At 49.1% G+C, this 15,391-nt stretch overlaps 1 protein-coding gene across 1 annotated transcript in view; it reads left to right on the top strand.

Moving 5' to 3' along the window:
- The first annotated feature begins 8,577 nt into the window (after positions 1-8,577).
- The window catches only part of DOCK2 (dedicator of cytokinesis 2), a 367,227-nt gene continuing 360,413 nt past the window's right edge, over positions 8,578-15,391 (top strand). Inside the window, exons 1-3 of the mRNA XM_056847921.1 lie at positions 8,578-8,746; positions 11,917-11,957; positions 14,758-14,813. Coding sequence (XP_056703899.1) covers positions 8,578-8,746; positions 11,917-11,957; positions 14,758-14,813 — 266 coding nt within the window. The remainder of the gene's footprint in view (positions 8,747-11,916; positions 11,958-14,757; positions 14,814-15,391) is intronic.

Genomic DNA, 15,391 nt, shown 5'->3' with positions numbered 1-15,391 from the left:
ATAGATCATATCTATATAAAACTGATCGGGAAGGTTATCTAGAGATTTGGGCTTTGTCAGCATCAAAATGCAGATGGAACTCAGTCAGCTCTCTTTCTCTTGCCAGCAGATAGGCAGCCATATTCTGTATCAAGTGAGTATTTCTGCTTTTAAGGGTAGCCACACAAATAATGTGTTTTCTCAAATCCAAACAGGTTGTCCCACTGTCTGAAATATGGATGGCCAAGAGAGCCAAGGGTATTCTCAGCTGCAAAACTGCAATGTTCTAGTGGCCAACCAAGAAAAGTCTGCATCATCCTCATCCCTTCCATAGTTTGCTGATTATTTCACTGCAGAGACTGTGTCTTCAACAGCTGATGATGGGAAGAAAGCTATTAGTGGCACTGTCCAACTCAAGTTCCAATGCTTTAAAAGCTTTTGAGAAAAGTTCTAAATGCCTACCCCTAACTCACAAGTATCCTACATATCTTTCTAAGAGTTTTCTTTATGATCTGTTCAATCTGGGGATAATTAATGTCTATGTTTGGAAAAGAACTATGTACACTTATTGTGGAAGGACTGGGGCTTCCCGCCGTTGTCCCCCCAGCCCCCCCTTCTCGCACTCCCCTCAGGAAAGGGGCTTCCTCGGCCTCAGACCACTCCGTTGAGGCCTCTATGCTCCCTTCCTCTCCGGAGTTCGCCAGCGTTCTGGGCTTCGCTTCAGCCCAGCCGCAGCTTCCTCATTGGCCTCCGCCCCTCACCTATTTAGGGTCGGCCTCCACCCTGGTGCCCGCCCCCGAGCCCATAAGGGGGCGGCCTCTGAGCCCGCCTCCCGGGGACTCCCTTCCTTGGCGTCCAGCCGTCCTCGCCCGCGCCCGGCCCGCGCCCGGCCGCCTCCCAGCTGTCCTCCGGGCCGGCCCCGCCCCGCCGGCTCCCCCGGTCGCCCGCCACCGCCTCCGCGGCTCCCCGGCTCTGTCCGCTCGCGTTCGCCGATCTCTCCCCGAGTCCGTCGGCCTGCAGGGACGGAAGGGGGATCAGGTAAGCTCGTTTTGTTTTCCCCGGCTTGCTTCCCTCCCTCGGGCCCAATAACCCCCTCCCTGACGCCACCCCCGCTGCCGGCGTCGGAGTCGCCGCCCAAAGAGGGGGGCCAGACGGCTGCCCCACGTCCCGCGACTCCCCCCTGGAGCCCCGTCGCGGGACACAGCCCCCCCCTTCCGGGACCCCTGTTGGAGGCGACAACCGAGTCCTCGAAGGCCCGAGAGAGGTAGTCGGCGAGAATGTTCTGCGTGCCCGGACGATGCTGAATCGTGAAGCGAAATGGCAACAATGCCACATACCATCGTAGGACCCGCGCATTGTGATCCTTCATCCTACTGAGCCACTGGAGGGGAGCATGGTCAGTCACCAAGGAAAAAGGGTTATCAGTCAGGTAGTAACGAAGGGCCCCGACAGCCCAGTAAATGGCGAGAGCTTCACGTTCTACGGTGGCATAGCGCCGTTCTGGCGGCTGCAACTTCCGGCTGAGGTATAAGACGGGGTGTTCCTGTCCCTCATGCCTTTGCAACAAGGCTGCCCCTAAACCTGTTGCGGAAGCATCTGTGTGAACGATGAAGGGTCGCTCGAAGTCGGGGTTTCGCAAGACTGGCTGTTGGGACAAGGCCTGTTGCAAATCTCGGAAGGCCCGTAACCGTTTGGCTGACCACTGTATCCGCTGGGGTTGAGTCTTCTGAAGGCAGTCCGTGAGAGAGGCCGCTCTACTGGCAAAGTGGGGAATAAATCGACTATAATAGCCGACGATGCCGAGGAACCTCCGTAATTGTCGTTTTGTGTGCGGGACCGGGATGGTTTCCAAAGATGCCACTTTATCCGGCAGTGGCTTCAACACCCCCCGTCCGACGACGTACCCTAAGTACTTCAATTCACGAAACCCGATGCGGCTCTTGGATGGGTTAACGTTCAGCCCCGCCGTAGCCAATGCCTGCAAGACGGTCGCCACGTGCTGCAGATGGGCTTCCCATGTGGGGCTGAATATCACAATGTCGTCGATATAGGCCAAGGCATATTGGTGACAATGTGCCAGGACCCTATCTACCAAGCGTTGGAACGTAGCGGCCGCCCCGTGCAAGCCGAATGGCATGACCTTGAACTGATACAGGCCCGAAGGGGTAGCAAACGCTGTCTTCTCCTGGTCCCCCATCCGCATGGGGATTTGCCAGTATCCTTTGGTCAGGTCTAGGGCTGACACATACTGGGCCGTACCCAGCTGGTCTATCAGGAGATCTGCCCGGGGCATAGGGTAGGCATCAAACTGGGCCGTTTTGTTAACCTCCCGGTAGTCGACGCAAAACCTGATACTGCCGTCCGGTTTTGGGACCAACACAATGGGGCTCCGCCAGGCGCTGTAAGACGGTTCAATGACTCCCATAGTCAACATTTTCGTCACCTCGTCTTCGACTGCCTGCCATCGTTTGCGGGGTATGGGCCTCCAGGGGGCCCTCACCACCGTCCCCCTGGGGGTTCGTATCATGTGTTCCACTGCCGAGGTCCGGCCCGGGAGAAGAGAAAATACAGCGGCTTGCCGCTGTAACATTTCCAGGGCTTGTGCCCGTTGCGTTTTGGTCAAGCTGTCGTCTATTTGGGGCAACCGATCTCCCTCCCTGTCGTTCCCCCAGGGCAGGTCGCCCTCTGGCAGCTCCAGTATATCCCCTTCCAACCCGCAGTAGTCGGCGTTGTCGGGTCGGGGTACCCACTCCCGGAGGTCGTTGACGTGTATTTGTTTTCGCTGCCGCCGGGTAGGCCCACATTGGACCTCGTACGTACAAGGGCCCAGTACTTTCGTGATCTCGAAAGGGCCTAACCAAGGCTTCTCCGTCGCGGGCCCGAACACCCTACTCTGGACTAGCACCTGGGACCCCATTTGGAATCTACGGGTCCGCGTGTTGCGGTCATAGGCCCTCTTCTGAGTCTGTTGTGCCTCGGCCAGGTTCTGGGCTGCTGCCTCTTGGGCCACCTGAAGTCGCTCCTGCAATTGCCTCACGTATTCCGGGGCTTCTTGCCCTTCTTCGGTTGTCCCTTGTCCTGCCCACTGCCCTTCCATGACAGCCAATATTCCCCTAGGGTTCCGTCCGTACAATAATTCAAACGGGGAGAACCCTGTGGAAGCCTGCGGCGTTTCCCGCACGGCGAACAGGACCGGGTCAAGGAAGAGATCCCACTGCTGTGGCCTTTCCCCTGCTAACTTCCGCAACATACCCTTGAGGGTTTGATTAAACCTTTCCACCAGCCCATCTGTTTGGGGGTGGGCAACTGACGTGAATATTTGACGAATTCCCAGGACCTTACATAACTGCCGCGTGAGGGACCCCGTAAACGAGGCTCCCCGGTCCGTCAGGATCTCTCTGGGCAATCCCACCCTTGAAAAAAGGTTAATTAGCGCTCTGCATACCCCGGAGGCTTGCATTGTCCTTAAGGGCACCGCTTCCGGGAATCGGGTAGCGTAATCGACTATAACGAGCACGAAGCGGAAGCCGCGGGCCGTCCGGGCCAGGGGCCCCACGAAATCCATCCCGATGCGGTCGAAGGGGGTCTGGATGACCGGCAACGGTTGGAGAGGAGCCCTAGTGGGGGCTCGCCGCGTCCACTGCTGACACCGAGGGCAGGAGCGGCAGAATGCCTTGACATCCCGGGACACGGAGGGCCAGAAAAATTGCGCTGTGATCCTTATAAGGGTGTTTTTGACCCCTTGGTGTCCGGCCCAAGAGTGGTCATGCCCTAAGCGTAACACTTCTCCCCGGTACCCCTGTGGCACCAACAATTGGCTTACTTCCCGCCCGGCAGTCTGCACCACCCGGTACCAACTCCCCTTTCTCAACTCAATATGGGGCCACCTCCCCGCCCGCCGTGGATCTCGGATTTGGCCTTCACTCACTGCGACCATGTTCCGTAGGGCGGCCAGTGTAGGGTCCTGGCTCTGGGCCCGCCGAAACACTGGACATCCTTCCCAATCTGGGGCTGGCGGGGCTTCTCCCGATCCGTGTGCCGTAGGGACGTCTTCTTCTCCCAGTCCCGTTTCTTCCGAGGTCCTCGTTCCCTTGGGGTTACCAAGGTACTGGAGCATTTCCGGGAAGCAAGGGGCATCTCTTCCAATCAAGACTGGGTAGGGTAAAGTGCGGACCCGGGCGACATCACATCTATAATAGCGAGCTCCCCATTCCAGGCCTATGGACACCACCGGATACTGCTCGTGATGTTGATGAAAGCAGGCAACCGTTGCCACTCTCCGAACGGGGAGTCCTTCTGGCAACAGGTGATCTTGCACCATGGAGATGGACGACCCGCTGTCTACCAGGGCGTCCACCATACTACCTTGTATCCGGACAGCGAGAAGTGCCGGTCGCGGTCGATTTCCCCAGGGTCCTACCTGCATGGTTTCTTCCCAGCCGAGGTCGCACTCCATGAGGGGACATTCGCGCTTGAAATGTCCCCACTGTCCACAGGTGAAACATGGGCCCCGCCCTTTTGCCTCGCCCGGTTCTCCTTTCGGGGTAGGTTTTGGGCCCTCCCCTGGTGCACCAGCGTCGACCCGGGGTATCAATAGGGGTAGTCCCCGGGTTCTAGGGATCCCTTCCTGGGGAAAGCGTGGCACCAAGCGGGCTCTCCCTCCCCGTGGCAGGCTTGTAGGCACATTCCCCTTGCTTTCAGCCCTCGCAGCATCCTTGGCTACCTCCCGCGGTTCCAGAGCGGCCACGTTCTCCAATAGTGTCATGGCTTCGTCCAACGTTTTGGGCTTATTACACACTAACCAATCTCGGGCCCGCGAGGGCACGACTTGGACCACCTGTTCCAGGATCACCTTATCACTCAAGGCCCGTTCACCGGGAGTAGCTGGTTGGAGCCATCTGTAGGCCATATCACGGAGGGCTGTCACGAAAGCCCTGGGGGGGTCCCCCTTTTTCCACGCCATGGTCCGGAACCGCTGCCGGTAGGTCTCCTCGGAGATAGCGTATCTTTCTAACACCGAAGCTTTTAACCGGTCGTAGTTGGCGCTGTCAGTTTTGGACATGGCTCTCAGTGCAGCCTGGGCTGGGCCTGTAAGGTGAGGTCCTATAATGAAGGCCCAGCGTTCCTTGGGCCAACCGGATGCCTCTGCTGTCCTCTCGAAGGCGTCTAGGTAGCCATCTATGTCGTCGTCAGGCCCTAGCTTTGCCAGGGGTATGGGAGGCATCCGGCTGGTGGGTCCTTCCGTGCCGCCACTCCCTCCAGAGCCCCTCCCTGCTTCCAGGATCTTATACATGTCTCTCATAAGAGCTGCCTGGGCTTCTTGCTGTTGCAGGGACAACTCTCTGATGAGGCGTAGTTGGGCGTCCTGTTGTTGGCCCATCAACTCCTGCATCAGGCGACCCTGTTGATCAGCAAGCCATTTCCCCACTTGCCCTACGTCTACTGGGGGGCCCCCACTGGGGTCGGGTGGATCCATCATCGTGGCAGTAGTCTTCGTTTGTAGCAAGAGGCGGGGCGGCTGAAGGAGCGGTCGGCTGCTTTTCCAGCCGGGCGGCGCTGGGATCCGCGGTAAGGGTGGGGCTACCGTTGCAGGCCCCGCCTTACTGCCCGCATCCTCCACCACTGTGGAAGGACTGGGGCTTCCCGCCGTTGTCCCCCCAGCCCCCCCTTCTCGCACTCCCCTCAGGAAAGGGGCTTCCTCGGCCTCAGACCACTCCGTTGAGGCCTCTATGCTCCCTTCCTCTCCGGAGTTCGCCAGCGTTCTGGGCTTCGCTTCAGCCCAGCCGCAGCTTCCTCATTGGCCTCCGCCCCTCACCTATTTAGGGTCGGCCTCCACCCTGGTGCCCGCCCCCGAGCCCATAAGGGGGCGGCCTCTGAGCCCGCCTCCCGGGGACTCCCTTCCTTGGCGTCCAGCCGTCCTCGCCCGCGCCCGGCCCGCGCCCGGCCGCCTCCCAGCTGTCCTCCGGGCCGGCCCCGCCCCGCCGGCTCCCCCGGTCGCCCGCCACCGCCTCCGCGGCTCCCCGGCTCTGTCCGCTCGCGTTCGCCGATCTCTCCCCGAGTCCGTCGGCCTGCAGGGACGGAAGGGGGATCAGGTAAGCTCGTTTTGTTTTCCCCGGCTTGCTTCCCTCCCTCGGGCCCAATAACCCCCTCCCTGACGCCACCCCCGCTGCCGGCGTCGGAGTCGCCGCCCAAAGAGGGGGGCCAGACGGCTGCCCCACGTCCCGCGACTCCCCCCTGGAGCCCCGTCGCGGGACACTTATCTTACTAAATGAGGCTTACAAAAACACCTTCAACTAATTTTCAGTGAAATATGCATAGCCCTATGGATTGTTTGCACATTGCTAGTGAACTGTGGCAGAAGCTGAAAGGAGTTTCATCAGGCTTGCTCTCATAAAAACTGCATGTGTTCTGCTAGAGGGAAAACTAGGGTTCCCAGCTCAGGGTTGGGAAATACCTGGAGATTTTGGGGGTGGAGCCTGAGGAGGGTGGGGTTTGGAGAGTGGAGAGACTTTAATGCCATAGGGTCCAATTGCCAAAGTGGCCATTTTCTCTAGGGGAACTGATTTGTATCAGCTGGAGAGCAATTGTAATAGTGGGAGATCTCCAGCCATGACCTGGAGGTTAATCACTACAAAATAAGGGAAAAGAACTGCTATAGTCCATAGATATGAAAAGAATAAAGCAATTCTGGCTCACATATATACTAATATGAGGAATTATATTCACATCAAAGAGTTTAGTAATTCAGCATATAATAACAATTTCAAAACTAATAAACACATCAAAATTATTTCAGTCTAATATTCCATGGCTTGTAATAATGGAAAATCCAATTTAGCAACTGTGAACTGAAAAGGGTTATCTATATTATAAGATGTCCTACTTTATGGTGGCAAAACAGTTGTGTGTGTAAAGTGCCTTCAAGTTGCCAGTAGAGCCATTAAATACAGAATAGGTGAGCATAGTTCACGTATTACGAATAGAATCATGGACACTCCTATGGTTCAACATTTTGTTAATAAGGGACAATGACAATGATTTAGTCTTTTTTGTTGTATGCCAATTTCATTTTACAATGAAAAAGACTAGAGAAATAAAGTTTTAAAGTGAATTTGTTTGTTAATGAAACATTAACTTAAAAAATAAAATATTGACAGAATAATATCTTGATACCAGCCATATTACAAAATAGTCCGTAACTTGGCTTGATTCTTTTTAGACCTAGGTGATACATTGAACAAGCAGGGGGAAAGTGGGGTGCATGTTTTGGGGGCATAGCAGGAAAATCCCAGTGTGGATCATAGTATAATTTCAGTAACGTTGAAAATGTAGTTTCAGGGTTAAAACAGAAACTTTTATTTCACAATTTTTGAGATTGTATATATGTACGGGAATGGATAATGATATATGTGTCGGAGAAGAACTGGTAGAAGTTTGTACTAAGCCCCATGGATTGCCAACCTCCTGGTGGGGCCTGGAAAATTACAGAATTACAACTGATTCCAGAATTACAACTGATTTCCAGACTACAGATACCCTGGAGAAAATGGCTGTTTTGGAGGGCGGACTCTGTGGCATTCTATCCTGCCGAGATCCCTCCCCAAACCTTGCACTCTGCATGATCTACTCCAAAATCTCCAGGAATTTCTCAACCTTGAGTTGGCAACCCTGGGTTTCCCAAAGTGTTTAGGCTTTGTTTATGCTGTTAGCAATTTACTGTTGCCTGTTATAATGATCATATTTGATGTATTTGGAAATTAGAGATTGCTTTTGGCTGGTTGCCAGTTGAAACTGATTTTTTTCCTGGTATTTTATACTGTTTCAAAAACTATTTGTAACCTTTCTTGGAGACGCATTTTCAGGATGCAGGGGTGAAGATAGCAATGCTTCTAACAGATACAGAAACCAACAAACACACACTTAAAGTTAGCAGTTGTGAAAAACAAAATGCACAACAGCTTTGCTTTTTATTGTTGCTATGAAACGGTAGTTGTTGGGTGATGTGTTTGTATTGTTTTGCTTTATCCTGAATAAGCCTTCTGTGACTTTCGCTGGATATTGTCAAAAGCACTGGAAAGAATGCCACCAGAATTGATTTCTAAATTACAGTGAAGTAGAAGGATGCGAAGAGAACTCTGAACAATTTGAATCTATTAAATGTGAGTTCAGGACTAAAGTATATTGACTCTTGAAAGTAGTTCAACACCAGCCAATTTATTTAAGATTGAAAGCCTTGCTCCCGCTAGGGCATAAGACTAATTCTCAGTCCTGCCTTCCTCGTTTATTGACTGAAAATGTTCATACGATTTGCTTCAAGTATACCATTTTTGTCTCTGAATAGTGTTTGGCAGGAGCAGTCTACTGTAAAAGGTCCAAGGCCTCTGAAATCTGACTGGGGTGCCTGATTAGGATCAAAATAGTCCAGAAAAATTGCCACACTCTTTTTTGTGTGTGTTATTTTTGAGACATACCCTTTCCTAAATTTGACTTTTCAAGTGTGACTTTCCAATTAAAACTAAATAAAACAATTTTGTGCTGCGACTGAAAACATCTGTAGGTATCTGTTAATTCTTTTCATGTGTTGCTGACCTCAGTCTCATGAAGTTACTTCTGCACCCAGTGCTGAGCTCAAATACTAATACGTTTGAAACTGACAGTTTTTTCCCCTCCTGTATTTTCACAGCAATATATAATTTCAGCGCTACACAAACACCGCAGTTGTCCCTGCATATTGGTGATGTAGTCCATATACTGGAATGCTGTGAAGGTGAGAAACTAATGTTAACAGAACAGCTTTCATTGTTGGTTTTAATATTGCTGTAGCCATAACTCAGTAAAAGTTGCCTTGCGTCATCCCTTTGAACTCTGAACACACTGCAAAGGCAGGTTCCCTTTGGAAATGCTTTAATTGCTGTTTTCTTGAAATGTGTGGCCACAATATCTGCTTATGAGTAGTAAACAAGTGGGGAACCCACAAGGAATTTCCCCCCAGTGTTTCTCCTACCCATACTATCTCCATGTTTCCTTCTTACTTCTCTCCTGCCTACCTGCCACTTTGCCCCCATCTGCTGCCTTTTTTAGAATAGGTAGTTATCCTGACTACAGGACAGAGGGAGCTGCAACAAAGATGATCTAGTCAGTAAGGAACTGGAAATTAAGGTTGCCAGGACCCTCTTTGCCACCGGCAGGAGGTGTTTGGGGCGGAGCCTGAGGAGGGTGGGGTTTGGGGAGGGGAAAGACTTCAGTGTGATAGAGTTCAATTGCCAAAGTGGCCATTTTCTCCAGGTGAACTGATCCCTATTGGCTGGAGATCAGTTGTAATAGCAGGAGATGTCCAGCTACTACCTGGAGGTTGGCAACCCTACGGCAGTGTCATCCTCTTTGAGCTCACTTAAGAACCACCAGATTTAAAGTAGGGGACAGGATAACACAGCTAAAGTGGGACATTTCTATCCTGCCTGAGTTGTCTGGCAACAATACTGATTCCTACCTGTGCAACTGCTTTAAACATTTTTTGCCAGATCCTGGTTGGGAAACTCCTGGTGATTTGGGGATGGAGTCTGGGAGGACAGCCTGTGATGCCAACACCTCAGGGAATCTTCACTCCTGACTTAATTTCTACCTGGACAAAATAATTAAGACTGGTTGTTGAGGAAAATGCTTTAGCTTTTTCCCCAGTAATGGAGACTATTGACTTTCCTGCAGCATACAGAGGAGTTTACTCACTGGCTGCTGAGACTTGGCTGCTGTCGCAGATGCTGTACTTGGTATGAGGTAGCTTTCCCCTTTAGGAGCTTGCTGTCAAAGCTATTCTGGTTTCTGTGGTTAAGTTGCAGCCCTGTCTGACAGACCTATGAATCAAAATGAGCCTCTGATAAAGATTGGGGGGTTAAGTAGGGGGCTAAAGAAGGTATGAAAGCTTTATGAGCCAAAAGAGGTAACATTGCCCCCTCCCTTAAGCCCAAGTAATTTTGGATTGTTTTAATGTCTACAGCTGGATAGTGGTTATCACTGTAAGTAAGAACGAGAAATTCATGTAGGAGTTGCAGATAGTCAGGTGCCCTTGGTCCAGCTAAATAATAGGATACCTAAATCAATTATTTAGTTTTGGTGTGCAGCTTCCCATGGCCTGTCAATTTTGCTAGAAGAAAAGCATGCCGTTTAGTCAAGTGCCAATCTTTTTAAAAGGTGAAATATGTATTCCTGAGGCTACATTGTAACTTCCTCTTGTTTGCTGGGGAACAGCACAAGGACTTTGTATCTCAAGTGTGATGAGGAGTTTTGACCATATCAGTTCTTTTCAAAACTACAACACTAAGGGAGAAGCAGCTTTAGCCTAACCCATGCTGTTTTCGTGTCCACAACCTGCCCTTGTAGCCACTATTGGTTATGTTGTGAAACTTCCATGTAATCACATAAGTAATGTGATTTTTACAATGGTGCCGATTTGGCCTCCCCCTTAGGAATGAGCTCATAGATAGATAGTTATGAAATTATTGCACTTTTCATTTGGCTGAATCTCCAGAACACAATAATAATAATAATAATAATAATAATAATAATAATAATAATAATAATAATAATAATAATAATATCCTGCCCACTATCCTGGCTAACGCTGGGCTCAAACTACGTACTCACAATGAAACTTGTCAGTCCTTCAGACCTATGTTGCCTAAGAAAGTTCACAGCATAATAAACCAGTTAGTTTCTAAAATGATTAGAATACTTTACAGATTAATAGCTGATTCAGACATTATGAGAAGCAGGGAAATGAAAAATACAAATTACTGATACTGTTGCTTCCAGTGTCCAAATGAGCTTGAACATTATATACTCTTTTGGAATGTGAATAAGATCCCTTTCACGTGCGGACTTTATCACAATTGGTATCTGTTTCTGCCCTATGGGTAGGCCGATAGCAATGTAATCTGTTAGTGAAATGCAAGTAAAATGCTTTATGTATGCTCTAAGATTCTCTAGAATTTTGATGGACTCCTAGATCATTGCTCCGGAGCAGCTCTAGTGCAGAACAATGATCTGGCCATATCATCTGCAATTCTTTTGAATGAGTCAGAGTTTCTGTGAGAATCTCGGAGACGCTCCTGGGTTTTCTCCTCACCTCATGCTAAGAACAAGTCTAGCATTTCTTTCTCCCTCCAGGCAACTGCCTTCTTCCCAGTAGAATTTCTGTTGGAAGCCATGTTACAAAAAGTCAGATTTCACCCTAAGGGAATAGAAAGTTGTAAGAACAGCCTTGACAGCTTTATTGGACACCTGCTGACTGGATGTTGAAACACTAGAAGTAGTAATATGTCGGTCAACAGTAAAAAAAAAAAAAAAGGAAACAGAAAATGTGTGAAGGAGAAAGCCCGGAAAGGAAGAGGCCGAATTTCTAAAGCGCCGCCAACATTTCAATTTGCAATCTGCTGCAGTTCTAAAGTGCTGGTCCCCTAAAAAAACCTTTTAAGAAAACAGGTATTTATAAAAACATGTAAAATGATAAGATAAATCTGTTTGGCATCAGAGCCAAAACAGATTAAAGTGCCCATTTGAAAGGGCTCATAGGCGGGCTGCCTTCTACAGCAGCCATTTTGTAGTTGTGCCCAGAAGAATTCCTAAGATGCCCACAGGCTAAAAAAGGTTGGAGACCCCTGGCTAATGTACTCCATTTTAGCACATTATTACATCTTCTGAAGAAGCCTAACATTGGATTGTTACTAAATATAGCGTATAGATATCACCTAAAAGCTGACATATTGACAGGGATAAAACTTTTTGAAAATAAGGATTCCTTTTCCTTGCCATGTTCCTTATTCATTTAATGTATTTTTGCATTCCTTTTGATAATTTATTTTATAATGTGTTGCTAGATGGCATTATTAACAAAAGTTCAACAAAGAAAACAGCAATAAAAACTTCTGCTTTGCATTTTAGACTGGTACAAAGGATACCTTGTAAGACATAAAGGAATCCAGGTAAGATTACTCTAGTTCCACTTTATGGTGTTAACCTGCTTGATTGTAGGAATCAACTATTCCTTTTCAAAATGACTGGAGTTCAGTTCATTAATTTATTTGTCTTACTATTTTTATCCTGCCATTTTTTCAAGCAGCTCATTGCAGATTATATTTCTCTCTACACACATTTTATCTTTACAACAATCCTGTGAGGTACCATCAGAACTGCCTAGAAGAAAGTAACCTTTTTGTTTTTTTGTTGTGTCCTTAAAATGTGATTGAGTTAAGGATTCTTATTTAGAAGGATAGCATAAAAACTCATCTCCTTGTTAATTACTGAGCACTACTGTTATGTGATAAAATACTTGAAAGCTACCTTGCTGTACCATGGAAATTAATAGGGCAAGACACTGCTTAAAATAGACTTCTAGCTTTTCTTTTACTGAAGTTATGCACACCTGATTTGCGGCCCCAGCCCTATGGGGGGAAAAGGGGGGCTCGTTACCCCAGGGGAAAGCCCATACCCTGATGACTGACCCCCAAGTCCTATCCAAAAATGACTAGTACACCGTAGCTGGAGTGGAAAAGGCCACAACCTTTATTGATTACAGCATTAGGCACTGGCAAGCATGAAGGGCAGGATCCAGGTATCAGCTGACCCGTCTGCCAGCTGATAGCACCCTGCGCCCAACCCTCCTGCTGGGCGCAGCCTGAGATGGCAGTATGCAGGGCCCCCACGTGGGCGGAAGCCAACTGTGTGGTCCACTGCCACTTGGGAGGAGGCCAAACCGTAGCCCCCGAGCCAGGCTTCACCAATCCTGGCCTCCCTCCAAAACCCCTTATTAGAGTCCCCAGAGTGGGAAGCGGGGCACGCAGGCTGTCTTTCCCCCAAACTGGATCCGGCCCCATGCCCAAACCGCCAACCCTCAGTTGTGACATATGACCCACCCAAACCCCATAAGCCAAGGGGAGGGCGGGCGGGACAAGCGGCGTGGTGAGGAAGAACGGCCGAGGTCAGGTGCAGGGCTGTTTTTATCCCCCCCCCCCCCGGCGCACTGGCCGGCCCCAATCTTATTGGAGCCGGCCCGAGCCCTAAAAACCCTGCCAAGCTCACCTGCCGCCATTGCCTCCCCTGGCTGCCCCATGTAGAGCACGGGCTTGTCTCCCACCCTAAAAAGGGGGGGCATCGGCCCGCTGCCCTGGACCAGCCGAGGCAGCCGGTAAGCCAGGACCCCGCTTCCTGCCCCCCCGTTCCCACCCCCGCGGGTCTGCAAACCTGGATCCCCCCAGAGGGATCCGATGCTTAGTGATAGTGGAACTACTGATGTAAGTATCTGTAGAAAGCTCACTTTTTAAAACTTTGCATCTTTTTTTTTCTTGTTTCACCATGCCTGGTTGTCTCAACCATGGAAATGTCATGCAGCAGCTTGTGGTTTACTGTGAATGAGGTGGTTGTTAAAAGGAGCTGTGACACCAGGCGTTAAATCTGCTGTGTATGTTTTATATCTTGTGAGGTGTGAGCAAATGTCTTCCCAATAGAATGACAGCTGTCCAATTCTGCTTAAGCCCTGTGGAGTCCAATTTCTGTAGAGGTTTTCTCCACATACTGATTTGGACCTGTTCTTTCAACTTGGCCTATAAAAACTACCTGGGATAGTTTGTGTAAATATTCAGCTTTACACCCCGTTAATTTCCAGAGAGTGCCATTTCAGGTTTTCATCTTGAGTCACAGTCACAAGAGGTCCAGAAACAGGATGCAAATATCATATAAAATACTAATGACAAAGTTTGTAAGAGGATTTCAGGCTCAACCCTTGTAGGTAGAGTTTGGGGAGTGAGACTGATGCTGCTGAGATGTCTTAATACATAAATTCCACATGAGCCCTCAGGTATTGTTATATCAACTGAATGGAAACGCTTTCTTGCATTTTTGTTCTTGGAGAAAGTCAAAGGTTCTTAGAGGACAGGCTCTTGCTTCAGTGGTGTTGATGTTCAGAACATCAAGAGTCCTCATAAGTTCAGCTGTTGCATGCCAAACATCAGTTAAAGCGGAAAAGATCAAATAAAGTTGAGAAAAATATCTGCTGTAGCAGTTCCAAGAAGCATATGCAAATACTTGTGTACAAGAAAGGGAACTATGAGGACTCACAGGGGTTGGGAAATCCAATCCCTCTCCTTCCACCTCCATACATGCTCCCCTCGCTCTGTTTGTCATTGGTGTGTCTTCTCTTCCCCTCTTGATTCGGCCTGCCTCTGAAGCATTTCACTAACCAGCTAGGCAGATGCTTCAGCATGCACCGTAGTTGCTATGGCAATCCACAATGCCAGTCAAACTGCAGCCATGTTTCTTTTCTCCACTTGTGCATTTACTGAAGTTGAGCTTTTTTGTTTGTTATATAGGCATGCACGCATGCATGAACGCACACGGATGTATGCACTCACACTTAAAATTTTACATGATAGATTTAATACAAACCTAGGGCTTCCCCCCAAGCTTGCAGAAATCTAAATGGTAGTCATGCACTGCAAGGATTTCTCTATGGTGATAAACCATTGTGGATATGGGCATCGTGGGGTGAAGCTGAAGAAAAAAAATTCAGTCTGATGTATGTACTATGTTTGTGGACTGCACATTTCTAGAGCAACATATGTAACTTTATGGAGATGATCTAATGGGGTGTAGTTGCAGCAAGCAAAACTCAAAAATATTTTTTTGCTGGAATTGCTTTTATCTCCTATCTAGTTTTGGTCCTTAGAGCTTCTCATTGGAGAGATGTCTGGTAAAATAACCAATATGTATTTTTTACCCCCTCCACAGGGAATATTTCCTAAATCTTTTATCCGCATCAAGGAAATTGCAGTCGAGAAAGGAAGGTATTATATCTACTTTCTCATATGATAACTTGGATGACTTATTTTGTTTTGAAAGGGCTTTTTCCCAGTGCACAGTAAGTTAAACCTCAGCATAGAATGGAAACCTCTCCGTTCAACCAAACACCCTTTCACTGCTTCACATTGGATATGGCTATTCAGAGGTGGACTGGCCATTAAGGCCGCTGAGAAAAGTCCTGGTGGGGTAGTGGCCTAGGGGTCTGTGCCCCCCTGCTGGGCCTACTCCAACCCCAAGCAAGGGTCAGCACTTGCCCCATGTGGGGCAGGTGAACAAGCAGTTATACTGGCAGCAAGCAAGTCAGCTGCTTGGGCAAGCTGCTATGATAATGAGTGAGCCTCATTTGGTAGGCATTCCAGGGCCATTTGCCTGTCAATCCACCCCTATGCCTGATTTGTAAGACTACAGGATCACTTCTTGATTTGCAATTGTTTCATGGTAGACAACCGAAAGCACTTCTCCATCATAAGTTTATTTTACGGAGAAGAACTTTCTGACAATGGTCAGTTCTCACAATGGCGGGATGTGAGCAGTGGGGTGCCTCAGGCATCTGTGTTGGGAC

This window comes from Euleptes europaea, chromosome 1 (genome assembly GCF_029931775.1).
Source record: "Euleptes europaea isolate rEulEur1 chromosome 1, rEulEur1.hap1, whole genome shotgun sequence".
Taxonomy (NCBI): domain Eukaryota; kingdom Metazoa; phylum Chordata; class Lepidosauria; order Squamata; family Sphaerodactylidae; genus Euleptes; species Euleptes europaea.
The sequence above is the reverse complement of the archived record's forward strand: the minus strand, read 5'-3'. Positions and strand labels throughout refer to the sequence as shown.